General features: G+C 38.5%; 1 protein-coding gene across 11 annotated transcripts in view; it reads right to left on the bottom strand.

Annotated features, from left to right (window-relative positions):
- Positions 1-26,695, bottom strand: part of TMEM117 (transmembrane protein 117) — a 564,172-nt gene that overhangs the window by 29,887 nt on the left and 507,590 nt on the right. For all 11 annotated transcript variants that reach the window (XR_007470005.1, XR_007470004.1, XM_049694061.1 and 8 more), the window contains one exon: positions 10,821-10,950. Coding sequence is in view for 9 of the 11 variants with exons in the window: in XM_049694061.1 (XP_049550018.1) it covers positions 10,821-10,950 (130 nt within the window). In the remaining 2 variants the exon portion in view is untranslated. The remainder of the gene's footprint in view (positions 1-10,820; positions 10,951-26,695) is intronic.

Genomic DNA, 26,695 nt, shown 5'->3' with positions numbered 1-26,695 from the left:
TTTATAATTAAGCCAGGGAAAGAAATAAATCATTTTGCAGTGCAAGCACAGCAGTATATCAATTGAATTCACATTGCTCTTTGTAGGTGACCTGTTGATTAAACTATTAGTTGATGTGATTCAGATCAATAATCCTTGAGCATTCATTTCAAGACTTTAAAAATAATTGCATCAAATTCTCATTGAACAGAATCCATTTATCAGACATATAAATATAACCATAGCTGTAGAAGACATGATTTGGAGAGACTGTAATTATTATGACTTCTTTGTAGTATTTAAAAATCTTACATAAATAAGGTATTATTTAGAGACATACTACCTAGTGAAACCTTTGCATCTTTAAATGGAAAGAATGTTGAAAAAATTTCAAGGGATACTAGATTCCATTATAATTTTTATTATAATTTATTCCAAGTTTTAGTGTGTCATAATAATATAGTAATACTCAGCTCATAGTTTTGCAAAATTATGTGATATTTATAACAGGTTCTAAGAGTTTTAGTTATAACTATATGTGTTATGTCAAAATTATTTTATTTTGTATTTAAAAATAGTGATAGTGAACATTATTAAGTTACTGCTTCACATGAGAGACAGGATCTTGGGCAAACTTCTTAAACTAAGATTGGTAAAAATGTATTTTTAAATATGTACTCCAATAGAACACATAGCTCTATAAAAATATAACTTTGTAAGGAGTTTAAGAAAGTATTTTATCATCGTCATTACACATTTTCAATCTCCTATTATATGCAAGGTTGAAGAACTTTAATCCGGGACTGGCTCCCAAACCTACTGGCTATGTGACCTTGGGTTAGTTGTTTAACTTCTCTAAACTCCAATTTCTTTACAAGCAGAAAATAACAGTACTTATTAAGCTGTTAGCATTTCATGAGATTATTAGATACTAAGCACAATGCCTGGTACATAATAGGAACTCAGTAATTGTTACTATTATTATCATCAAAGCCTTGCCTAAGTCATGATAATGTCTTCATTTGCATGGGAAGGTGCAACTTCTTCTCTATGAAGAGAATTTATATAAATCATATGAAGGGAAATTATAACTCTGCCTGTCCTGAAATCATTCAACTATACAGGGTTTATAATATTTGTAATGGAAGCTCTTGCCTGAATGATTTATTTGGCACACCCAAACTGCAAAGTACGATAGAACATTGGAAACTTTTCCAGATATGATAAAATGTTTATAACATCTGGTACTGTTAAGTTCAAACCACTCCTGCCCTCTTGAATCTTCAAAACGAAAACAGAATCAACCATACAACAAATTAAGAAAGCTCAAGCCAGAGAAATTCAAATACAAAGGTGAGCGTCATTACCAAACATTTATTGTGCTCAGAATAGACTCTGTGGAGGGTACCTTAGTAGATGCTGAAGACATATGCTACTGCCTTCTAGGAAGGAACTCATCATCTTATGGGGGAAATAGGAAACAGACATCAACAGATAAATAATAATAAGAGGCCACATTTAAGAGGTGCCAAAGGAGTGATACAAACCATTAATGCTGCAGATATTGAGAAAACGGAATAAAAACTGAGGGCTAATTTCTGCAGAAAAGATTTTGCAGGAAATAGCAATTCATGTGGTCCCAGAAAGAAAAGCAAGACAGGGAACGGTTTGGAAAATGTTATGTTTCTTTCTAGTATATGCTTTTTTTTTGCTGCAGATAGAATAACATACAGAAAAAGATCAGGTAATGTGGAAGAGAGGGTCTGAGGGGAGAGAGAAGGGAAAGAATGGAGAATATCATAGGAAAAAAAGGCCAACCAGAATGAGAGACAGGTGATATATAAAAGTTCAGGGATTATCATTCAGTATCTCGGAGGCACTAATTTGTAGCTTCTGTGATAGAAGCAGTTGGGAGAGGGGCTTTGGATACTTCTTTGTTGTAGAAGATCCATACTTATTCCCTTGTTGTAACCTACACGGGTTATAAAGCCAGACTGGATGGTGAGGGGAAGAGGTCCTTGGACTTGTGTGACTGACCATCACCTTCTTGACTCATAAAGGTCCCTTGGAAAAATGTGTATCCTCTCTTAGTCACTTTTATAAACTCATGAACAGAGCAGTCCTTCATAAAGGGTCCTGTTTCCAGGGTAATGACGTCAGAAACTGAACATTAACAGCATCGTGGAATCAGCGAGGAAAAACAGGAATGCTCATGGAGCTTGGAGAAGGGTGCTTTCCTGGTGGGGAGAAGATGCTCAGGGAATGTTTAATAGTCAAAGGAAAAAAATAAAACCAGAGAATAAAAGTGATAGTGAATGTACAGCGATCAAACTGAAGGAACCCTGAGGATAGAAGGGGATTTTTTCAAATTATTTTCTCTACCCAAGTTGAATGGTGCTGGGTCAGTTTGACCACTAAACTGTCACACTAAAGGATCACATTATGTTGCTTCTCACATGACCTGGTGTCTGAATATTTAGATAGGACGAAGGAGACATGCATTAAGAATGTGTTGCCTGACAGGGATACCATCACCCTGCTGTAACACATCTTTACTGATTTGTGAGAGAGAGTACCATAGTGACAAAAACTGCAGGCTAGACATCAGCAGATGGAGATCTAATACTCATCTTAAATAATACAACCTTGGGTAACTTGTTTAACCTCTCCAGATCTCAGCAATTTTATTTTCAAATTGAGGAAACAGAACTAGATGCCTCCCAGTTCTATGATTCTGTCCTCTTCCCCCAAATCCTTCTACTTATTAACTATTCAATTTTTTGTTCTATGAAATGGAGAATAATACCAACATACCCACTTCAAAAGATTATTGTTAGGATAAAATGAGAGGTTATATTTAAAAGTTCTCTGAAATGTATTGTTTGCCAAAAATGTAGGGTAGTGTTATTTCTGCCATTTCTTCCTTCTACTTCTTCAATCCAGTTAATACAAGATCTTAGTGATAGAAAAGAGAGAGAGAAGTGTGTGTAAGGATTTGTAACAAAGATATATCCTAAATGTTTCAGTTTGGATAAAACAGAATAAATTACTAAGCACTGACATTACTGGGTAGATATCACTGGACTAATTATCCAAGAGGATCCAGTGTATAGTTATATATAAATATGCTTTCTGAATCACCATATTTAACTTGTTAAAAATCCTTAGCAACTGTAATTTGTCTACAGCTTGCAGTAGTATTAGTCCAGAGACAAGGTCTTTTATACACACAAATTTGGAAGCAGATAGATTCTTCCCTCCTCTGCAGACAGATCGTGTTGGGAGGTGGGGAAGTGCAGAGAGGAGAGAATCAACTGAAGCAGGATCCCTATTGATTTATTTCCTTTTCTCCTCTGTGAAGGTAGCATTGTCCTTCCCCCCACTGCTGTAGCCACTCAGTCGAAACTTGGAACAGCTGAAAATATAGAAGAAATGGCTCTTCTTACTTTTTGTTTGTTTCCTGCCCACCTGACATAACTTCTGGTCCATTTATCCATTTGTACAAGGAAGGATGTTCATCTTTCTCTATCATCCATTCTCCTATTTTCCTATACAGTGTTTTATTACTTTGGTAATACTCTCTCCTCTTTAAAAACAGTTTTCTGAGATGCAGCAAACTAGAAAGCAAAATCAGGTGGGACAACTCAACCTTAGTGTTCTTGTCTATAAAGTGAAGGAGTTGAGCCATATAATCCTTGAGATTTCTTCCCTGTCCTAAAAGTCTCTTTGATGATTCTGTGAAATAAACATCACCTAAATCTCAGTGTTTTATGATGGACCAGAAAATTCTCACCATTAGAGCAAAAAAGATGCAATACACAATTTTCAGATGCAGAAAGCTTTCCTTAAAAAAAAGATTGTATATTCTGAGAAACAGTTTGCCATAAAAAGATAATTTTGAGTCCCTGAAATGACACACATGACAAGGTATAAGACACAAAAGGCTAAAAAAAAAAAAAAAGGGCTTCCCTGGTGGCGCAGTGGTTGAGAGTCCGCCTGCCGATGCAGGGGACAGGGGTTCATGCCCTGGTCCGGGAAGATCCCACATGCCGTGGAGCGGCTGGACCCGTGAGCCATGGCCGCTGAGCCTGCGCGTCCGGAGCCTGTGCTCCACAACAGGAAAGGCCACAACAGTGAGAGGCCCGCGTACCGCAAAAAAAAAAAAAAGACTAGAAGTGCTTCTACTGTCATTTTTCCATGTGTGTTGTTGTGAACCGACAATCAACCATAACAAGAGGCTTGGTATTTTGGCATTTATCACATGAGAGATTTTGCATTTTCCCCTGCTGTTTCAACTACATAGCATTTTCCCCTGCTGTTTTAACTACATAGCATGATGTAATCAGCAAGGAGGAAGGGTAGTAATCCATACATTATTTCTATTAATCTCCTTCTCGAAATACCTCATTGTCTCCTTTAACGAGCAATCCCTGCATGGTGTTGGTGGGATTACCTCTTTCTTGTGTTTTGTGCTTTTAATGAATCTTACTGATTGTTAAAAATGATATTACAGTGGTAGTTTTATCATTTTACTTTGTGGGAGTTTATAGTTAATTTTAAAAGAATTTTAAAAGAATGGGCTAGTTAATTTTAAAAGAATTCTTCATTAAATATCACCCTCACTCAGCATAGGAAATGATAACAGTTTGGGGGAAAGTGCTATTTTTTCAACTAAGGAAAAAAGCTATAAGTGATGATATTTCCACCATATAATGAACCTTTCATGATTCAAATATGCAATTATAATATTTTGTAAAAACTTTTACTCAGTAGGGTTCCCAGTCAGCATTGAGGTTGAGCTGTCCTGTGAGCACCCTCTATACCAAGTGGGTGTCACCGCTAAGCCAGACTCTTGCGTCCAGTGGTCACGCTCCACAGAGCCATTTAGTATCCATTATGGGACAGCAGGAAACCATGGCCTTGAAGAAGACAACGTTCGGATAATTAAATAAGTAACAGTTTGCTGTAACAGGCTTCTTGGCCGTATTCAATGTCCTCTCATTCCAGACATGATCAGTGAAAACAGTGCTCACTGAGTTAGCATCTCTTTACATCCCCCTAGGTATTTTAGGGATATCTAGAAACCACATTAAGTGCTTGGGCCATGAGGAGACCATTTAGCAAATTGAAGATAACGACTAAATAATTGATGAACTAATGAGAGTTAACTTGAGTTAATAAATTATCTCCTTAAGACTTAAAAGCAAATGAATATAGCTTCTCAAAGTACCTCTCTTGTCATTGTCATTTCCATAAGTGGGAGGCTACTCCTTTAGGACATAATCCAATATGATGAATAGAGGTAGAAACTTGTGATGATAAAATGTGAAAGAAAGGGCCATGCAGTTGTACTGAATTAGATGACTCTCAAACTCTGACTTTCTTGAGATTGGGAACTGTGCCACTCATTTCCGTATTCCCTAGATCTTAGCTTAGCTTTAGACATGTTAACTCAGAAAATGTCCACTAATCATTACGTAAATGTCTGAGATACTGTGTCCAGAAAAATTTCGAGGAGTGAAGTTCTAGTCTTTCAAGTCAAATACATGTGTCGCCATGATCTGGTGAATTCCAGGATACTGCTAAAATAAAATAAAATTAAGATAAAAATAAGATAAAATCTGGAAAATTGGGAAAAACAAAATATTTGTCTCAAAGATTATATTAATTATATATTTCAAGTCTTTCTTCTGGATGTAAAGACAAATTCCTGAAAATCACGTGAGTTTTATTACAAAGATCCTCATCTATGCATAAGTGAACCCAGAATATCTCAGCCTGGACAGGACAGACCAGCTTAGGGACAGCAAGGACTGACAGGCAGTGGGCAAAGCAACCATGGCCTTGAAGAAGATGAGTTTGGGACAAATAAAAGGGATTGCTGCTTTATGTAGAAGTAAACATAGTTTACTTACATAGTACATTCCTAGAGCTTCACAAATGCGCTGAAAATGGAAATTGCTGCAGGAAAGGTTTAGAAAAGTTCATAACTGAGAGAATAGCAAGAGATCCTTGTGTACTTTGGATAAATTCACGATCCCTGGGGACTGTCATGGTGAAGGGGATGCATTGTATTTCCCTATAACAAGTCCCTTGCTAATTTTGCCAGACAAAATATTCTGCTGGATGGACCACTGGCCTGCCCTCGCCAGCACTTTCCATGATCTGTTTGACACAGGAGAGCTCTTTAAAAAACAATCTTTGGGAACTCATTTGCCAGAAATCAGGCACCTATGGAAATAAAATGAAGGGGTTTTCAGCATTATTTTCCACATTCTCACCATTGTAAAGCACCTGTGCCCTCACGCATCTCAGGAAACTGAAATAGAACACAGACCTACACAGGCTTGTTTACTTCTACATTTTCCATTTTTGCCGAAAGGCTTCCCATGGGTATCATCGTGCCAGCAGTGTGAATTCTCTCCTCACAGATGCACAGGCCTCCCTTCTGGCCTTTCCCCCAACCCTCTCCTAATTTACTCAGATGATGGCCACCAATGGGACACTTCCTTTGTCTGGCTGGGATGACAGATGGCAGAGCTTCCACCGGGATTGGCATTAATAGGACTCATAGGAGCTTCCAAGAATAAATTGAGAGGCCATTCCTCTCTTGAGACTTAGTACATCACATTTTGAATCCATCTTTGCACTCACCTTATAGGTAAAAGGGAAGAGGGCAAAAGAGATAATTACACAGTTGCATTTAGCACTGACTTTTAGGAGAACAATGGACTTGCGCTGAAAGCACCAATGTGACCGAATCACTAATCATTTATCCCCTTTATTACTGAAGTCAAAATTCCCAGAAAAAAATATTTTAACACACTCTTGGATAGAGATGATTTATTTTTTATAAGCTGTAGCCCAGCTTATAAACTGAAAGCTCAGACATACTGCAGCAAACCATCTGTCAAGGGGGATCCAGATGAGCTAAACAGATGCAACAATTCAAGTTATTTCTGACATGCATAAATAAAACAAGCTAGGAATCAGGATTAAAAAATACTCAAATCATAAAGGCTTTTAGAATGTCAATGGGAACTCATCAGTGTCGGATAACCGTCTACATACAGAGCATTTCATTGGGAGAGAGATTTTTTAATTTTCATTCTTAGATTTCTCTTTCTTGAGGACTCAGCACAGTAAATAACAGGAAAGAACTCAGAATAGTGGAAAAGTAATTTGAGAGCCCTCTCTCAGGCTACCTAATGTTTGTGAATTAAATAGGAAAGCCAGATTCTGGAGGGATGAAAGGAAAAGCTTTAGGTAAAAATACTGAGAGCTTATTGAGTGCTTACTTCATGGCAGGCAGTGTTTTAAGTGCCTTGTACATATTAATTAATTTCATTCTCACTGCAATCCTATGGGATAAGTACCATTACTGTCCCCATTTAACAGATGAGAAAACTGAACCTCTAAGAGGTTAAAGAGCTTGACAAGGGCCCTGCCACCAGTTAGTAGCAGGGCTGGAACCTATGCATCAAGTCCTTACATTCCATTGCCTCAGCATGCACTGAACATCTTTTCTAGATCACAGAGAAATAATAGTTGAGGCCATCAAGCCATCCTTGACCCTGGGAGAACCCCAGCCATCGTTGTCTAGGCTCTTCTGGTGCAGAACAAACACAGACAGAGAAAGCAATAGACAGAGCTATCTGGAGGTCTGCAGGATCCCTTCCTAGCCCTGGCTCCAGCTTCTTCTGGACCTTTTCCCCGGTCATGCTCTGCTTTGGGACCTCCTCTGTTGGCCCCAGCTCTGAACTTTCTAGCTTCTGTCAGGCCCCTACATGTGCCTTTCTCACTGGCTACCCCATTTCTATTGAATTTGCATTCTGCCCCTTGGCTTTTGTTTTAAGAAGTGCATAGAAAATAAATAAAAGCTGAGATGAGAGGAATTCTAACTATAGAAAATGTTTCTCAGTCGCAGTGTTTCTCAAAGTGTGGTTCTCTGGCTGCCTGCATAGGCAGCATTGGTGGTGCTTCAGAGGATGGCAGATACTGGGCTCCACCTCCTACCTCAGGCATCTGACTCTGGGTGTGTGGCTGATAGACCTTTCATACAAGCTCTTCAGGTGATTCTCATACACATAAAGTTTGAGAAACATAGACGGATATAGAGGGTTTCACGCTTAATACTCCCAGGGGTGATTTGCTAACCAAGGAAAGCATTAGGGTCTCTTTACAAAAAGAAGCAGAACTTGAAGGAACCTCTCAAGCTAGCATTTGTAGTTCACTTGGAAATTTGTGGGCTACTAACGACTGAGCATGTTAAAATACATGTAGCACTGTGTTTGGGGGATTTTACCTGGGTTTGCCCAGAAACAACTATCTTACAACATCAGATAAAGTCAAAGGCCTTTCAGGGGAGATGGGTGATACTCCAGAGTGGCTTCAGCAACCTCTTCACCAATTCACAGAACAAAGAGAGCAGCAGAACAAAACAAGAGGGGAAAGTTCTTTTTTCAGCCTCCAAACCTGTCACCATTTTCCTAGAAATTTTTATCTTGGATCTGGGGAAGCACACGACCATCTTACCACAAACTGGATTTAAATAGTTTATGGTGGAGCCCTTCACCCCAAAACCCACATGTATCCTATCTTATTTTGAATTTAAGCCCCTTGAAAGCCTCCCTAGTAGGTCCAGATACCCAATCATTTGCATGGCTCTTCTCAGGGAGACAGTCTGACCTCACCGGTGTCCTCTCAATCAGAAAGGAGCAGTTCTCAATGGTCAGCATCACCCAGGGCAGCTTTACAAAAGTCCCATTCCTTGGCCTTTGCCCAGACCTACTGGGTTGGGACCACTAGGAATGGGGCCCAACAATCTGTATATTTATAAAATTCCTGGATGATATGATAATCAGCATAATTTGGCAAATACTACCCCAAAGCCTTAATTATTATATATTTCCATCTTCTGGAAAACTTTATTAATGTGAAGTCTCTATTGCAAAAACTTAGCTAGCCTTTCCTCCTTTTACATTTTTAGAAAATAATACTTGGTGGGATGAATGTTTTAGTTCAAAGGCACAGGAGGCTTTACCTTGAAAGTAATGATGCTGAATCATCAGAGATTCCTGTGTGCCTGGCTCCCTTCCCAGACACTGAATACAAGTTTCAGTTGTAATTTTGTATTCATATTCTTAAGTAAAGCATTCCAAATTGTGTAAGCTTTGGGAACCACAAAACCTACCCCTGCCCCTGTCTATAAATGGCAGCATATATGACAAAGCTATGCAAAAGCGACCGAAATTAAATATTTTAACAGCTTTATTTTTCTTTCTGGTCGGTGGATTTTCTGAGTCTTCCTCCATTACCCCCTTTTTTAAACCTGATATTTTGCACTCAAACAGTATATTTTTGGTAAGGCTTCTGATATTCAGTCAGAGACAATATTAGTGCCACGATGGTCTGAGACAAGAGCTGATAGCAAGAACAGATGGTCCCGTCAAAAGCCCACCCAAAGGGATATGATGATACCACGTGTGTCATAGCTGCTTTAGAAGTCGGAGAGGGTAGCATGCTGCAGAGATTAAGTGGGGACTCTGAAACCACACTATGTGACCTGAACTCAAATTGATTGATTTACCCAGTGAATTTAATAGAAGAGCCTCATTCATTTTGAATAGGAAAAGAAACCTGCTGCATCTTCCCTATTCATGAGCTCATTCTCCAATTTAGGAAGGTTGCCTCATGCTCAAAGCAAAAAACAGCCTTCAAGTTGAGCAAAGGTTTTTTGCAGTACTCAGATGTTCACGTTTTCTGTGCTCAGGCTATTTTTATTCGGCAGCACAGACGGTCGTGTAAGCACAGATTTCTTCAGCAGTTTTTATTATAGCAGGTGTGGGATCCTAGGCCATTGTCCTTAAAACACACACACATTCATTACCTGCATTTGAACAGCTTGAGAACTAATGCCATTCTCTCTTTGTGAACATTCAGCTGACTGCTTCTTGTTACAAAGAGAAAAAGAGGTACAAAACGAAGCTCTGGGAAGCCTTGTTTAGATGAGAATGACTGAGTTGTCATGGAAGAAGATTATAATAAATCATATTCAAACTACTTCAAGAGCAGGACACATCTGAAAATGGAATAATCTGAGGATCCACAAGGGAATCGCCTGAGACAAACATGAGCCCTGCCACAGCAATAAGTTTTCTCAATCAAATGAGAAGCGGCCCAACTCCCTAAAGGCACATGGTCTGATTGGAGCTCTCGGGTACCACTGTTTTGATCTCAGAAGCAAATGAAGAACAAAGCATAAAGAGTATTCATGACGAAAAAATATACTGAGCTGTATGTTGTGAAAAAGAAACCCACCTAATGAACAAAACCGAGGTGTAGTGGTCTATGGAGGGTGGCAGAGATAGCAAACAATCCATAACAAAGATATGACTCACCTCTGATACTCCTAGGCTAGAACATGAGACCTGACATCACAAGTGGCTGCCCAATGGGGGACCATATCTCTCTGCTCTCCTCAACTCTACATGGGACTATCTCACTAGTTATTCCCCATGGAATGTGCGTGGAGGTGACATGTTTTATTTCCAGGCCAGGGGGTTAAGAAACAGGCAAACCCTCTTAGTCATTTTCCCCATTCTCATTATTCCCATTTGCCCACTGGATGTTGAAGTTGAAATTGTTAAAGTCACCAGGAATCTAAGTCCCAGAATGATGGTCCACAGCCCCTTGCTGATCTGGAACCGCCTTGCACTGTTACGTGAGTAAAATAAAACCATATTCCTGTATGCCTCTAAAATGTTACCATTTGCTTTGCCTTTTGTAGCAGCTAGCATGACTCTAGCTAGGAGACAATCAAATTGTGTTCAAAATTATACCTGTTATGTGAATACGATATTCCTCCTTGAAGATCTTCTGGAAGAAAGGAATCTTGAACTGCATGTGAGGCGTGTGCAAACCAGGAAGATTTACATCGACGCCTCCCATGAAATGTGGGAATTCCCAGTCCTGCCAGAGAAAATCAACATAAAAACATATCTGTGATTTGTTTCATTCCTAAGTAGATAAACACCAAAAATTGACTTTTTATAAGCACCTATTTTAAAATCATTTAAATGCAGCTAGCTGTTGGGTGTATCCGTTTTGTTCTATGATGGTTGTTTTATGTACATTAGGTAGCGGTATGCAAACAAAATCAAAATTAAGTCATAACTTATATCCTTAGATTGTCTCTTTAATGTGATAATAAGAAACCAATGCAGATTTGATGTGCATCAATACATGTTTCTGTCTTTCTTTCTGGAGACCTGGTCTTAAATTTTTATAGGAAGGAAGTGATCCATATTTTTAAAATATGGGGTAATTTAGTTATATTTTGTTCCACTACTTTAAAAAAATAAGAACCTTATAACAGCATATTTGTGTAAGAAGACAAAGTAAATAGGATCTAATTCACTTAACCGAGTTCCTTAATTCACATCAAGGGAGCTTTATTAATCATCTCTGCTAGCAACTATATGGAATGGAAAAATGCCAAAGACTCCTGTCCTACCCTCTTGCAATTTAGCATCAATTTGAACCAAACGATGGAGGGCCTGACATACTAGCTTGCGAGATGAACAGTGAATTAATTCCCAAATTGTCATTAGTTATTTCCTTGTTTTCAAGGCAAAATCAGGTGGGATGACTCTCCATCTCATAAGGAAGGAAAACAGATGCAAATGAAGATATTTTTAGGTGTCTCATCTGCTCTTGGTTTTTGGATAGAGGTACCAAATTAAAGTTCATAACTAGTATGTGAAGAAGAAATACACTAAATAATGAAGAAACCTTTAAGCTGAATCCATATTTTTATTTCTAGTAATGAAATGATCATTAATTAACAGTCCTATACTTAAAGAATATTTTTTAAAAACTTGGATATGAAAAAATAATAAACAAAATATTAATTTAAGATTTCAATCTGCCATCTCAATATAAAAAACTTATTTTTTTCCAAGATTTCTATATATGCAGCTAATAGAGGTGTGCTGATAATAGTGTGCCTGAACATTTTAGGAGTTTCCATGTCCATTCCACCCCCCTCTTTGGTAAAAATTCTGACTAAGACAGAATAGACCTTAAAGGAAAGGCGAGTATGTGAGTGGTGGTAACCAGGAAAGTTTTCAATGTCTATTAATTTCTTGATCAATGGATCACTTTAAACCACTAATAAGAAATAAATATATAAGAAGAAAATGATGCATTATCATCCCTTTCTATTGGTGTGTACGCAAATTTCTTGTTGGTCTCGCCTCTCCTGATTTTTCAGATTTCAGCAGCAAATAGACATGTAATTTTGGAAATTCAGAAAACCCAAAGCATTGGAGCCGAATGAATTTGGTACATTTTGATCTAAAATATTAGTAGGAAATGGATTGGTAATAATACTTGTGAATGATTGCATTTTATTAAAGTGCATTTGATTTTGTTTTTTTCCCCCACTGATAATATCTTGTTCTTTCTATGTTACTTGAAAGACTCTTGCAAGAGAATTGAAAATGAATTTAGTCTTTTACTAAAATATAACTGACATCTGCCATAAAAAAATTATGCTTGGCAATGGTAACCAGAGAATATTTCACTAGCCCTGGATAAAAAACACAGAGCATGATCAATAGAGAAATTCTCTTATTTCTTGGTGTAAGTAGGAGTTTAGGATTAACAGATACACACTATTATCTATATAAAATAGATACACAATAATGACCTACTGTATAGCACAGGAAACTGTATTCATTACCTTGTAATCACCTATGATGAAAAAGAACCCGAAAAAGAATACCTATATCTGTATCTCTTTCTATATATATATATCTGAATCACTTTTCTGTACACCTGAAACTGACACAACACTGTAAATCAACTACACTTCAATTTTTTTAAAAAAAGTTAAAAAAAAAAGGAAGAGAATACTTCTTGGTAGTAATTCGGCAAGTGTACTTAGGGTGCCTTCTTTTGGAAAGATGTTCTTAGACTGTTATCATTTAGCTTTTCATTTCATGAAATGAAAGCTTTCTACTGGGTATGAAATCGATTTTAGTTTGAAAGTAATCTCTAGAGATTTCTTGTAGACTGGAATCAAAATTTCATTCCCCCCCAAATTGTTCCTCAATTATTTCCCACCTGTACTTGGAGATAGAAAGATGAATTAAGGAAATGGAAAGTAGGGGAAAGAGAAGAGAAAGTCTTGCTCTTCATCTAGAAGATGGCATTACTTGTCCTTTTATTTTTTTAAAGAAGGGATCAAGGCAGGGATTTAGGGGGAAAGTGTGAGAAAAGTATCTTATGCCATCTAATAAATTAAAAACAAAGAGAACTACTAAAAGAGATGATACGTAAATTCTCTTAGATTCCCTCCTTATACATTATTTTTTATAATGACCAGATTTTGGTTTTCAAAACTGTCTCCCTTAGTCTTTTAACTCCCTACCCCCATTCTCTCCCTGGTACTCTGATTTCTGTAGTTCAGTTCCTACTCTGTATATTTCTGCAGACTCGTTGAATCAGCATAAACTTTGACCTTGACTTAGAATGGAATGATAATAATAATCATTGCTGGGACTTCCCTGGTGGGCCAGTGGTTAAGGCTTCACCTTCCAGTGCAGGGGGTGTGAGTTCAATCCCTGGTCAGGGAGCTAAGATCCCCACATGCCTCGCCGCCAAAAAACCAAAACATAAAACAGAAGCAATATTGTAACAAATTCAATAAAGACTTTAAAAATGGTTCACATCAAAAAAGTCTTTAAAAAAATAATAACCGTTGCTACCACTTGCAATATGTTTTAGACTCATCTTAATGGGGGCATCTGAGGGTGGTGATACCCCAAGTATTTATTTATAGGAGATAGAAGAGGAGAGAGGATGATATTCTGAGTCCCCATCTTCATCTGTCAATCTTACAGGCTTCTTGTGAGGATGAGATAATGCCTGGACAGCAATTAGCACACTGCTGGAGACAGATGGAAGAGACAGAGACAGGCCAGCAAGCAAGGTTGATTTCTGAGCATGATTCCAAGGTCAGGGTTATCCTGAGAGTGAAGAAGAGGAAGCAGATAGGTCTGTTTTCAGGAGGATTGCATCCAGGGCTGCCTCAAGGTCCAGATGAAAAAGGAAAACAGCCATCTTCTCCTTTCTGCCCTCATCCATGGCACAGCACTGGCCTCCTGAGGTCTCTGATGGGACTTGGGTCAGAGCTGAGTCCTCCCAGAGGGCACCAGGAGCGGGACCATAGAGAAGGGCACCTCTCTCAAAGAGATGCATGAGGTGGCTTCAAAGAAGGATAGAAGAACAGGAGCAAATTGTGGGTCACACTGTGGCGACACACAAATAACTGTGGGGGACTTGCAGTGTGGTGGGGCTGGCACTGCTACTGTGTAGGTGGGAGCTGGTAAACCAGCAACATGAGAGGCTAAAGGAAACCTGCGGATGCTTGCGGTATAAAGTATCGAGCACTGGCAGTGTTCTAGCATCATCCTAAGCTACAGAGTTACATTACATACAAAATCATCCCCAAATGTTGCTATTATTAACCCATTTTATGGATGAGAAGAATTTGCCTCACAAAGGTTGAATTGTCACAAAATAATGTAGCTGTCATGTGGCAGAGCCAGGGCCAAAGAATACATACTTTCTGCTGGGACACGCAGGCTCTAAACATGAAAAGTGACAACCCTTTTTGTTTTTGACTCAGTAATGGAATTATTTGTACCTGCTGTACCTGTTCTAATAGAGAATCATTGATGACACTCATCACCTGCTCACCTCTCACCCAAAGTCAGTTCCATGAGGGGCTTTAAACTATCCCTCCCTGCCACCACATAAGGTTCTCATATTTTAGCTGACCCTAATTTGAACAAGAAGACCAACTGTAAATTTTTCTCCACTAAGCAACTGCCTCAGGATAGTTGGTTTCCAATCAGACTGCTGAGTAGGGAGATTTGACGAACGGGAGATTACTAGAAACTACTGAGATTCTCTTGGCATGAAATCTATGTATGTATAGTAGTTTCATGCACAGATTGTATGTACATGTTATGAGAGCCATGGCTTCCTTTCCTTCTGCATACTTTTTTTTTTTTTAACATTTTTACTGGAGTATAATTGCTTTATAATGGTATGTTAGTTTCTGCTTTATAACAAAATGAATCAGCTATACATATATCCCCATACCTCCTCCTTCTTTCATCTCCCTCCCACCCTCCTTATCCCACACCTCTAGGTGGTCAGAAAGCACCAAGCTGATCTCCCTGTGCTATGTGGCTGCTTCCCACTAGCTATCTGTTTACATACCCATCAACAGTGTAAGAGGGTTCCCATTTCTCCACACCCTCTCCAACATTTATTGCATGTAGACTTTTTGATGATGGCCATTCTGACTGGTGTGAGGTGACACCTCATTGAAGTTTTGATTTGCATTTCTCTAATGATTAGTGATGTTGAGCATTCTTTCATGTGTTTGTTGGCAAACTGTATAACCTCTTTGAAGAAAAGTCTGTTTAGGTCTTCTGCTCATTTTTGGATTGGGTTGTTTATTTTTTTAATATTGAGCTGCATGAACTGCTTGTAAATTTTGGAGATTAATCCTTTGTCAGTTGCTTCATTTGCAAATACTTTCTCCCATTCTGAGGGTTGTCTTTTCATCTTGTTTATGGTTTCCTTTGCTATGCAAAAGCTTTTAAGTTTCATTAGGTCCCATTTGATTATTTTTGTTTTTATTTCCATTTCTCTAGGAGGTGGGTCAAAAAGGATCTTGCTGTGATTTATGTCATAGAGTGTTCTGCCTATGTTTTCCTTTAAGAGTTTTAGAGTGTCTGGTCTTATATTTAGGTCTTTAATCTGTTTTGAGTTTACTCTTGTGTATGGTGTTAGGGAGTGTTCTAATGTCATTCTTTTACATGTAGCTGTCCAGTTTTCCCATCACCAGTTATTGAAGAGGCTGTCTTCTCCCCATTGTATATTCTTGCCTCCTTTATCAAAAATAAGGTGACAGTATGTGCTATCTGGGCTTTCTATCCTGTTCCATTGATCTATATTTCTTTTTTTGTGCCACTACCATACTGTCTTGGTTACTTTAGCATTTGTACTGTGGTCTGAAGTCTGGGAGCCTGATTCCTCCAGATATGTTTTTCTTTCTCAAGATTGCTTTGGCTATTCGGGGTCTCTTGTGTTTCCATAGAAATTGTGAAATTTTTGGTTCTAGTTCTGTGAAAAATGCCAGTGGTAGTTTGAAAGGGATTGCATTGAATCTGCAGACTGGTTTGGATAGTATAGTCATTTTCAAAATGTTGATTCTTCCAATCCAAGAACATGGTATATCTCTCCATCTGTTTGTATTATCTTTAATTTCTTTCATCAGTGTATTATGGTTTTCTGCATACAGGTCTTTTGTCTCCTTAGGTAGGTTTATTCCTAGGTATTTGATTCTTTTTGTTTCAATGGTAAATGGGAGTGTTTCCTTAATCTCTCTTTCAGATTTTTCATCATTAGTGTATAGGAATGCAACAGATTTTTGTGCACTAATTTTGTATCCTGCTACTTTACCAAATTCATTGATTAGCTCTAGTAGTTTTCTGGTAGCATCTTTAGGATGCTCTATGTATACTATCATGTCATTTGCAAACAGTGACAACTTTACTTCTTCTTTCTGATTTGGATTCCTTTTATTTCTTTTTCTTCTCTGATTGCCATGGCAAAAACTTCCAGAACTATGTTGAATGATAGTGGTGAGAGTGGACAACCTTGTCTTTCTCCTGATCTTAGAGGAAATGGTTTCAGTTTTTCACCATTGAGAACAATGTTGGCTGTGGGTTTGTCATATATGGCCTTTATTATGTTGAGGTAAGTTCCCTCTATGCCTACTTTCTGGAGGGTTTTTATCATAAATGGGTGGTGAACTTGGCCAAAAGATTCTTCTACATCTATTAAGGTGAACATATGGCTTTTTTCATTCAGTTTGTTAATATGGTGTATCACATTGATTGATTTGTGTATATTGAAGAACTCTTGCATACCTGGGATGAACCCCACTTGATCATGGTGTATCAACCATTTAATGTGCTGTTGGAGTCCGTTTGTTAGTATTTTTTTGAGGATTATTGCATGGTTGTTCATCAGTAATATTGGCCTGTAGTTTTCTTTCTTTGTGACATCTTTGCCTGGTTTTGGTATCATGGTGATGGTGGCCTCGTAGAATTAGTTTGGAAGTGTTCCTCTCTCTGCTATATTTTGGAAGGGTTTGAGAAGGATAGGTGTTAGCTCTCCTCTAAATGTTTGATAGAATTCACCTCTGAAGCCATCTGGTCCTGGGCTTTTGTTTGTTAGAAGATTTTTAATCACAGTCTCAATTTCAGTGCTTGTAATTGGTCTGTTTCTATTTTCTAGGTCTTCCTGGCTCAGTCTCAGAAGGTTGTGATTTTCTAAGGATTTCTCCATTTCTTCCAGGTTGTCCATTTTATTGGCATGTAGTTGCTTGTAGTAATCTCTCATGATCCTTTGTATTTCTGCAGTGTAAGTTGTTACTTCTCCCTTTTCATTTCTAATTCTATTGTTTTGAGTCTTCTCCCTTTTTTTCTTGATGAGTCTGGCTAATGGTTTATCAATTTTGTTCATCTTCTGAAAGAACAAGCTTTTAATTTATTGATCTTTGCTGTCGTTTGTTTCATTGCTTTTTCATGTATTTCTAATCTGATCTTTATTATTTCTTTCCTTCTGCTAACTTTGGGGTTTTTTTGTTCTTCTTTCTCTAACTGATTTAAGTGTAAGGTTAGGTTGTTTATTTGAGATGTTTCTTGTTTCTTGAGGTAGGATTGTATTGCTATAAACTTCCCTCTTAGAACTGCTTTTGCTGCATCCCATAGGTTTTGGGTCGTTGTGTTTTCACTGTCATTTGTTTCTAGGTATTTTTTGATTTCCTCTTTGATTTTCAGTCATCTCTTGGTTATTTAGTAGTGTATTGTTTAGCCTCCATGTGTTTGTATTTTTTACAGATTTTTTCCTGTAATTCATATCTAGTCCTATAGCATTGTGGTCAGAATAGATACTTGGTATGATTTCAATTTTCTTAAATTTACCAAGGCTTAATTTGTGATCCAAGATATGATCTATCCTGGAGAATGTTCCATGAGCACTTGAGAAGAAAGTGTATTCTGTTGTTTTTGGACGGGATGTCCTATAAATATCAATTAAGTCCATCTTGTTTAATGTATCATTTAAAGCTTGTGTTTCCATATTTATTTTCATTATGGATGATCTGTCCATTGATGAAAGTGGGGTGTTAAACTCCCCTACTATCATAGTGTTGCTGTTGATTTCCCCTTTTATGGCTGTTAGCATTTTCCTTATGTATTGAGGTACTCTTATGTTGGGTGCATAAATATTTATGTGTTATATCTTCCTCTTGGATTGGTTCCTTGATCATTATGTAGTGTCCTTCTCTGTCTCTTGTAATAGTCTTTATTTTAAAGTCTATTTTGTCTGATATGAGAATTGCTACTCCAGCTTTCTTTTGGTTTCCATTTGCATGGAATATCTTTTTCCATCTCCTCACTTTCAGTCTGTATGTGTCCTACGTCTGAAGTAGGTCTCTTGTAGACAGCATATATACAGGTCTTGTTTTTGTATCCATTCAGCCAGTCTATGTCTTTTGGTTGGAGCATTGAATCCATTTCCATTTGAGGTAGTTATTGATATGTATGTTCCTATTACCATTTTCTTAATTGTGTTGGGTTTGTTATTGTAGGTCTTTTCCTTCTCTTGTGTTTTCTACATAGAGAAGTTCCTTTAGCATTTGTTGTAAAGCTGGTTTGGTGGTGTTTAATTCTCTTAGCTTTTGCTTGTCTGTAAAGGTTTTAATTTCTCCATCAAATCTGAATGAGATCCTTGATGGGTAGAGTAATTTTGGTTGTAGGTTTTTCCCTTTCATCACTTTAAATATGTCCTGCCCCTCCCTTCTGGCTTGCAGAGTTTCTGCTGAAAGATCAGCTGTTAACCTTATGGGAATTCCCTTGTATGTTATTTGTTGTTTTTCTCTTGCTGTTTTTAATATTTTTTCTTTGTATTTAATTTTTGATAGTTTGATTAATATGTGTCTTTGGCATGTTTCTCCTTGGATTTATCCTGTATGGGACTCTCTACGCTTCTTGGACTTGACTATTTCCTTTCCCATATTAGGGAAGTTTTCAACTATCATCTGTTCAAGTATTTTCTCAGTCCCTTTCATTTTCTCTTCTTCTTCTGGACCCCTATAATTCAAATGTTGGTGATTTTAATGCTGTCCTAGAGGTCTCTAAGACTGTCCTCAATTCTTTTCATTCTTTTTTCTGCTCTGCAGTAGTTATTTCCACTATTTTATATTCTAGGTCACTTATCTGTTTTTCTGCCTCAGTTATTCTGCTATTGATCCCTTCTAGAGAATTTTTAATTTCATTTATTGTATTTGCTCTTTAGTTCTTCTAGGTCCTTGTTAATCGTTTCTTTTATTTTCTCCATTCTATTTCCAAGATTTTGGATCATCTTTACTATCATTACTGTGAATTATTTTTCAGGTTGAATGCCTATTTCCTCTTCATTTGTTTGGTCTGGTGGGTTTTTACTTTGCTCCTTCATCTGCTGTGTGTTTCTGTGTCTTCTCATTTTGCTTCACTTACTGTGTTTGGGGTCTCCTTTTCACAGGCTGCAGGTTCGTGGTTCCCATTGTTTGGTGTCTGCCCCCAGTGGGTAAGTTTTGTTCAGTGGGTTGTGTAGGCTTCTTGGTGGAGGAGACTGGTGCCTGTGTTCTGGTGGATGAAACTGGATCTTGTCCTTCTGGTGGGCAGGACCACGTTCGGTGGTGTGTTTTCCGGGTGTCTGTAACCTTATGATTTTAGGTAGCCTCTCTGCTAATGGGTGGGGCTGTGTTCCTCTCTTGCTAGTTGTTTGGCCTAGGGTGTGGAGCATTGTAGCTTGCTGGTTGTTGAGTGGAGCTGGGTCTTAGCTTTGAGATGGAGATTTCTGGGAGAGCTTTCGCCATTTGATATTACATGGAGCCGGGAGGTCTCTGGTGGACCAATGTCCTGAACTCAGCTCTCCCACCTCAGAGGCACAGGCCTGACACCTGGCTGGAGCACCAAGACCCATGGCTTGGAAGAAAAGAAAGAAAAAAAGAAAGAAAAAAATAAAATAAAATAGTTATTAGAATAAAAAGTTATTGAAAATAAAAAAAATAAAAATAATAAAAAGAAAGAAAGACAGAAAGAAGAGAGCAATGGAAACAAAAAAACAAATCCACCAGTGATAACAAGTGCTAAAAGCTATACTAAAAAAAAGAAAAAAATGGACAGACAGAACCCTTGGACAAATGGTGAAAGCAATGCTATACAGACAAAATCATACAAAGAAGCATACAGATACACACTCACAAAAAGAGAAAAAGGAACAAAATATGTATATCTATATATATAAATAAAAAGGAAGAGAGCAACCAAATTAATAAACAAATCTACCAATGATAATAAACTCTAAATACTAAACTAAGATAAACATAAAACCAGAAAAAATTAGATGCAGAAAGCAAACCCCAAGTCTACAGTTGCTCCCAAAGTCCACGGTCTGAATTTTGGGATGATACATTGTCTATTCAGGTATTCCAGAGATGCAGGGTACATCAAGTTGATTGTGGAGATTTAATCCGCTGCTCCTGAGGCTGCTGGGAGAGATTTCCCTTTCTCTTCTTTGTTCGCATAGCTCCCGGGTTTCAGCTTTGGATTTGGCCACACCTCTGCATGTAGCTCACCTGAGGGCGTCTGTTCCCCCCCAGACAGGACAGGGTTAAAGGAGCAGCTGATTAAGGGGCTCTGGCTCACTCAGGCTGGGGGGGAGGGAGGGGTATGGAATGCGGGGCTAGCCTGCAGCGGCAGAGGCCGGCGTGACGTTGCACCAGCCTGAGGCGCGCCGTGCGTTCTCCCGGGGAAGTTGTCCCTGGATCACGGGACCCTGGCAGTGGTGGGCTGCACAGGCTCCTGGGAGGGTAGGTGTGGATAGTGACCTGTGCTCGCACACAGGCTTCTTGTTGGCTGCAGCAGCAGCCCTAGCATGTCATGCCCGTCTCCGGGGTCCGCGCTGATAGCCGCGGCTCCTGCCCGTCTCTGGACCTCGTTTAAGCGGTGCTCTGAATCCTCTCTCCTCGCGCACCCCGAAGCAGTGTTCTCTTGCCTCTTAGGCAGGTCCAGACTTCTTCCTGGACTCTCTCCTGGCTAGCTGTGGCGCACTAGTCCCCTTCAGGCTGTGTTCAAGCAGCGAACCCCAGTCCTCTCCCTGGGATCTGACCTCCGAAGCCGGAGCCTCAGCTCCCAGCCCCGCCCGCCCCGGTGGGTGAGCAGACAAGCCTCTCGGGCTGGTGACTGCCGGTCGGCACCAATCCTCTGCGCAGGAATCTCTCCGCTTTGTTTTCTGCACCCCTGTTGCTGCGCTCTCCTCCGTGGCTCTGAAGCTTCCCCCTGTCATCCCCTCATCTCCACCAGTGAAGGGGCTTCCTAGTGTGTGGAAACCTTGCCTCCTTCACAGCTCCCTCCCACTGGTGCAGGTCCCGTCCCTATTCTTTTGTCTCTGTTTTTTCTTTTCCCCTACCCAGGTACGTGGGGAGTTTCTTGCCTTTTGGGAAGTCTGAGGTCTTCTGCCAGCATTCAGTAGGTGTTCTGTAGGAGTTGTTCCACATGTAGATGTATTTCTGATGTATTTGTGGGGAGGAAGGTGATCTCCACATCTTACTCCTCTGCCATCTTGAAAGTCTCCCCGCTGCATACGTTTTATAAACTATATTTTGAAAACCAGATGAAAGTGTTGAATTAAGAGAATTACAAGTCAAGATGTGTTTGGCTACTAAGACTGGGGTACAGACAGGCTGGTCCTGTGATTGTCTATTATAAAATGTTCATTTACTCTGTTCTTTAAGAAATGTTATCAGTATTCAGTAATTCAAAGCTTCCTTATTACAGTCTGCTATCAAATCTAACAATGCCTTCAGCTGTCTGTCCCATTTGTGACTCAGTGATGTGAGAATGATTTAGGTACATTGTGTCACACACCCTATTGTAGTTCTCATCAGTTTATGGTGATGAACAGAGTTCCAACTTTGTATCTTGCTTCATATAGGAGAAAAAGTTAATTTTTATTCAGAAGTGTATATTTCCCATATAAAAATAAATGAGCAGCACCATGGTATGTATCTACTCCTATTTCTTACGTACAATGGTTTACTTTTGCCTACAGCTATAAAAATCACATTTGAACACTGATGTGCAAATTGCATTTGGACATGTAATTTGGATGGATGTGACCAAATGTGATTACATCCAAGTGTGGCCCTATTAATCATGGGCCACATCTAGACAGAATTTCAGGACAATGTTAAGTATATAGGCAAGATGGTCTCAGGATATCCTCGATTCATCATTTCCCCACATTTTCTCATTGAGACACATGCCTTGGGGCCAAGGAAAAGAACTTGGTACTGTGCAGAGAAACTCAAGCTTGAAACCAACATGGTTTTGAATTCCCCAACTGGCATTCAATTTCCCAAATCAAATGAAGGGACCCCATTTCTATTTAGAGAAGCGTTAAAGCATAAAAATGTAATAACATTGAGTACTCTACCCTGCAAAAATGAAACCATGGTATCAGAACAAAAGTCGTATTTTGGAGGCTAAAGACTGGCCACCTGGTTTTTGAGAAATTTAAGACGCAAATTATATTACAGTTTAACAAAAAGTATTGATAACCACTTAGAATAGAATGACAATAGATTCCTAAATACCAATAAAATATCAACATTTTTCAATGTAATAATTTGTATATCTCCTCTTTATAGGCTTTAGATTATAAAGCTTTAAATAATTTCAAAAGCCAACTTTACAGATATGCTTCTTTCTCTTTGTTAATTTCTATTTCTCCTATTCAGAACTGAATTTAGATCCATGAATATCAGAATATCATTCTACCAAAAATGTCCCCAGCTTGTAAAGTGTCCTTAGCTTTTCTATGCTTACCATGTCCTAGCCACAAGATTTTAGATGACAGTGAGTAGTGGTGGCCTGAAGAATTGTACTCATGCTTTGGGTGATATTTTTGTTTCTTATTAAGAATCTCGAGTGCCTGATTTCTTTCAGTAACCCTATGCTTCTCCTAATTAGCAAAACTGCCATGGTGTCACTTAGCTGAATAAATCCTTGGAAATCTTGACATATAGTAGATGTTGCTCATTTGTTTGTTTATTACCTGCCTCTCCCATTGGAATGTAAACTCCAAGGAGCGTACAGAAATTTTTCCTGTTTTGTTCACTGTTATATTCCCCATATCTGAAGTAGTACTCAGCATGTAGTAAGAACTCAAATATTTGTTGAAGAACTCAAATATTTGTTGAATTGATGAATGGAGCTCTCTGAAAGTTAAAGATATACAACCATCTCTTTTTGGTTTCATGTAAATGGAATTTAGGTAAACAGAGACAAAAAATACTTGTTTTTATAAATAATATTACACGTCAAACTGAGATTCATTATTATGAAAGAAAATTGTTGCTTTATTTTTTCCCGATAAACAAGGTATACTGGAATTACACAGAGAGTAACCTAAAGATAAAGCCATTTGCCAAAGCTCACAGAGGAGAAGAGAGGGTGGATAATGTGAGGAAGAAAGTGGTCAAATGTAAATGTTGTGAGATGAGGCAGTTAATGTTTGGAAAATTAGTAAAAATGCTCATTGGGATGACCCAAGACATACTTTTAGTTACCATATAAATGTAAAGAAGCTCATGAGACACGTCCAACCAAGTCAGAGAACATGAAAAGAGAATGTAAATCAACATGTGATGAAAAAAATATGGAGGATCATTTCCCACAGTGGATGACGCCAGGAAGGTGGTCAAGGCAATGTTGAATATCAGAGACACCCTGCAGTAAATGTGAAGGATGTACTAAAGAGAAAGACCAGCAGCTTACTTCTTAGATGTCTTTTGACAAATATTCTTTTCTTATAAATTATACTCTTATTTTCTCCTAATATTCACTATTGTTTTTTTTTCCCTCAATGGCAAATGAATTCCATAACCTTTTGGAGTTTTCTCTCAGGAGTCGCATATGCTATTTAAAAGATTTAAAACCTTTGGGGAAAAATCTTGGCTTTCTGGTTGAAGCAGGCTTTTTTCAACAAGTAGAAGAGATGGCAGATCTCATTCATCATTAAAACAAATCCAAGTCAAACTGTAAATCCTTACTTAAAATGTTTAAAGAAGTTGACACGTGCTTTTTATGCATTCTAAGATACCGATAAACTCTCAAAATTGTCGTTGTCTAAACAATCTAATTCATCCTGAAGGCCTATTTTGTAGTGTGGTTTAATGTATTTTCTTCATCAGTAATCTTTCTTACTTGCAAAGGCCAATAGGAATTTTCCTGTCTAATTCTGAAGCCAACATACATCAATGAGATATAAGTAACATTTTAGTGCCTGTAGAAAAAGCAAATAAGTCAAGCCCAGAGTAGATTTGAGAAGTGAGTGTAGTTTGTTACTTTTAAGAGACTTTACTGTGAGGCTCTGGCAAGATAGCAGTGGGTTGTTAAAGACAAGTTTTTTATATTTAGACAGCTTGAAAACATCATTATTTTAAGCACCAAGGTGGAAGAGTGTCTGATGAAATGCACTGGGCCTCATTTACAGATGTCCTGCCCTGGCAGACTGATGTGATGGAGTAGAAAATAAAAGTCAGTCTTGTAAGTGTTTACAACTAATAGAAATGCATCATGTGGCATCTAGGAATAATAGGAAATCAATATCCCTCACTAGGGCAATAGAGTTCACCAATATGCAAGGAAAGAGTGCTTGACATTTTAGAGACTCCTACGTGTATATGTGTGTGGAGGTGTGTAGACAAACCATTGACTAGGACAAGTTGCTGACAACTAAAGCTAGTGCAAAGTCTAAAGAAACACAGTGTCATAACTCAATGATAGATCCTTTTGGATAAAGTCTTCCATCCATCATCAAACAACAACTTGACCTACTTTGTACTTCTTAAGAAGAGTCAATATTAGCTACATAATAAATTGATATATTTTTTAATTAAATGAGAACTCCTGATAACTCCTCTTTTCCTAAAGAGGAAAGAGTGAAATCTAGTGGAAGGAAATTTTTAGACAGCATACTTTCATGTTATTTTTCAGACACTGGCTGCGGTTCAATGTCACATAGCCCTTGCTTATTCTGTGCTTTATTGTATTTGGACATTTGGTATAAAATGTCACTGCTCCAGTATCTGTTCTGGCTCTATGCACGCTGCCAGGAATGGTCACATTCAATTGTCTGAATGACTAATTTCTTCTATAGGCTATATAGGAAAATTAATTGCATACTGTCAAAAGAGTAGATATTGTGCTTGGTAAAATTTTTATTTAATATTGAAGTCATTTTTCTCTGTAAAAAATTAATAATAGTGGAGATCAGTGGATAAATGTGATTCAATATAAAAATATTCACTTCACAAACAATAGAGAGGGTATGAAGTTGATCTAAATATCAGATGGGTGGTTGAGGTAAAGGGCCTCTAGTGTTTCTTGCAATAAGTTCATTTCTATTTTCATAATTTTTTGTTAAGAATGTCTCATGGAGCATATATTCTAATAAAAGAGAGACCAGTCAATCAGCAAATAGCAATAAAATATGGTGTCAAATAGAGATAAATGCTTTAAAGGAAATAAAACAGGGTAAGGTGATGGAGAGTGGTGAGTTAGGGGTGGGTGCTAGTTTAGTTAGTCAAAAGAAAGCCTCTTTGAGGATGACCTTTGTATGGAGTGCTGACTGGTATGAAAGAACAAGCTCTGTAAATCTCTGGAGGAGGAGCTGATCAGCTAGAAGGAAGAGCAAATGCAAAGGCCCTGAACAGGAAATGAGCTGGGAATGTCCAGAAACAGCAAGGATAAAGTGGCTATAGGAGTGTGAGTGATGTGGAGAGTGGGAGGTTGGCTGTAGGTGGAATAAACTCCAGTTTAAAGACAACTGTAGTAATTTAGGTGCGAGATGATGGTGGTTAAACAATGGTGGTCAGGTGTTCAGATCAAGATGTATTTTGAAGTGTCGCCAGCTGAGTTTCTGGATTTACCAGTTGCTCCGGCAACTGGTAAATGACAGCATCATTTACCGAGAAGGGAGAATTCGGGGAACCAATAAACTTGTGGCAGATAGGGAGGTGGGTAAGAAATCCAGAGGTCTATTTAGAACACACTATATATCAAGTGGAGGTATTGCACAGGCAGCTGGGAAGCATAGGGGAGGGATCAAGACTGGAGATGTCATGTGGAAGTCACCCGTGCACCTACTGATCTAAAACCATGAAGCTGGATGAAATCGTCTAGAAAGGGAGTACAGAAAGCCAAGAGAAGAGGGCTGGGGACTGAGCGCTGAGGTACTCTGACATTTGGAAGTTGCAAGAGGCAGTAAGGAAAACAAAGCAAGAATGGTATATAAGAATAGGAGAAAGTGCATCCTAGAAGCTAGGTGAAAAGTGTCTCAAGAAGGCAGAAGTGGTCAACTTTATTGAATGCAGCTGAAAGTAAGAAGACTGAAAGTTAACCATAGGATTCAGTACTGTAGGAGAGGGGTTACGGGTTTTTTTTTTGGCTGCACTGTGCGGCATCTTTGTTCCCTTACCAGGGATGGAACCTGCACCCCCCACACGGAGTCCTAA

The sequence above is a fragment of the Orcinus orca genome, chromosome 11, assembly GCF_937001465.1.
Source record: "Orcinus orca chromosome 11, mOrcOrc1.1, whole genome shotgun sequence".
Taxonomy (NCBI): Eukaryota; Metazoa; Chordata; class Mammalia; order Artiodactyla; family Delphinidae; genus Orcinus; species Orcinus orca.
This window is presented reverse-complemented; position numbering and strand designations above follow the sequence as displayed.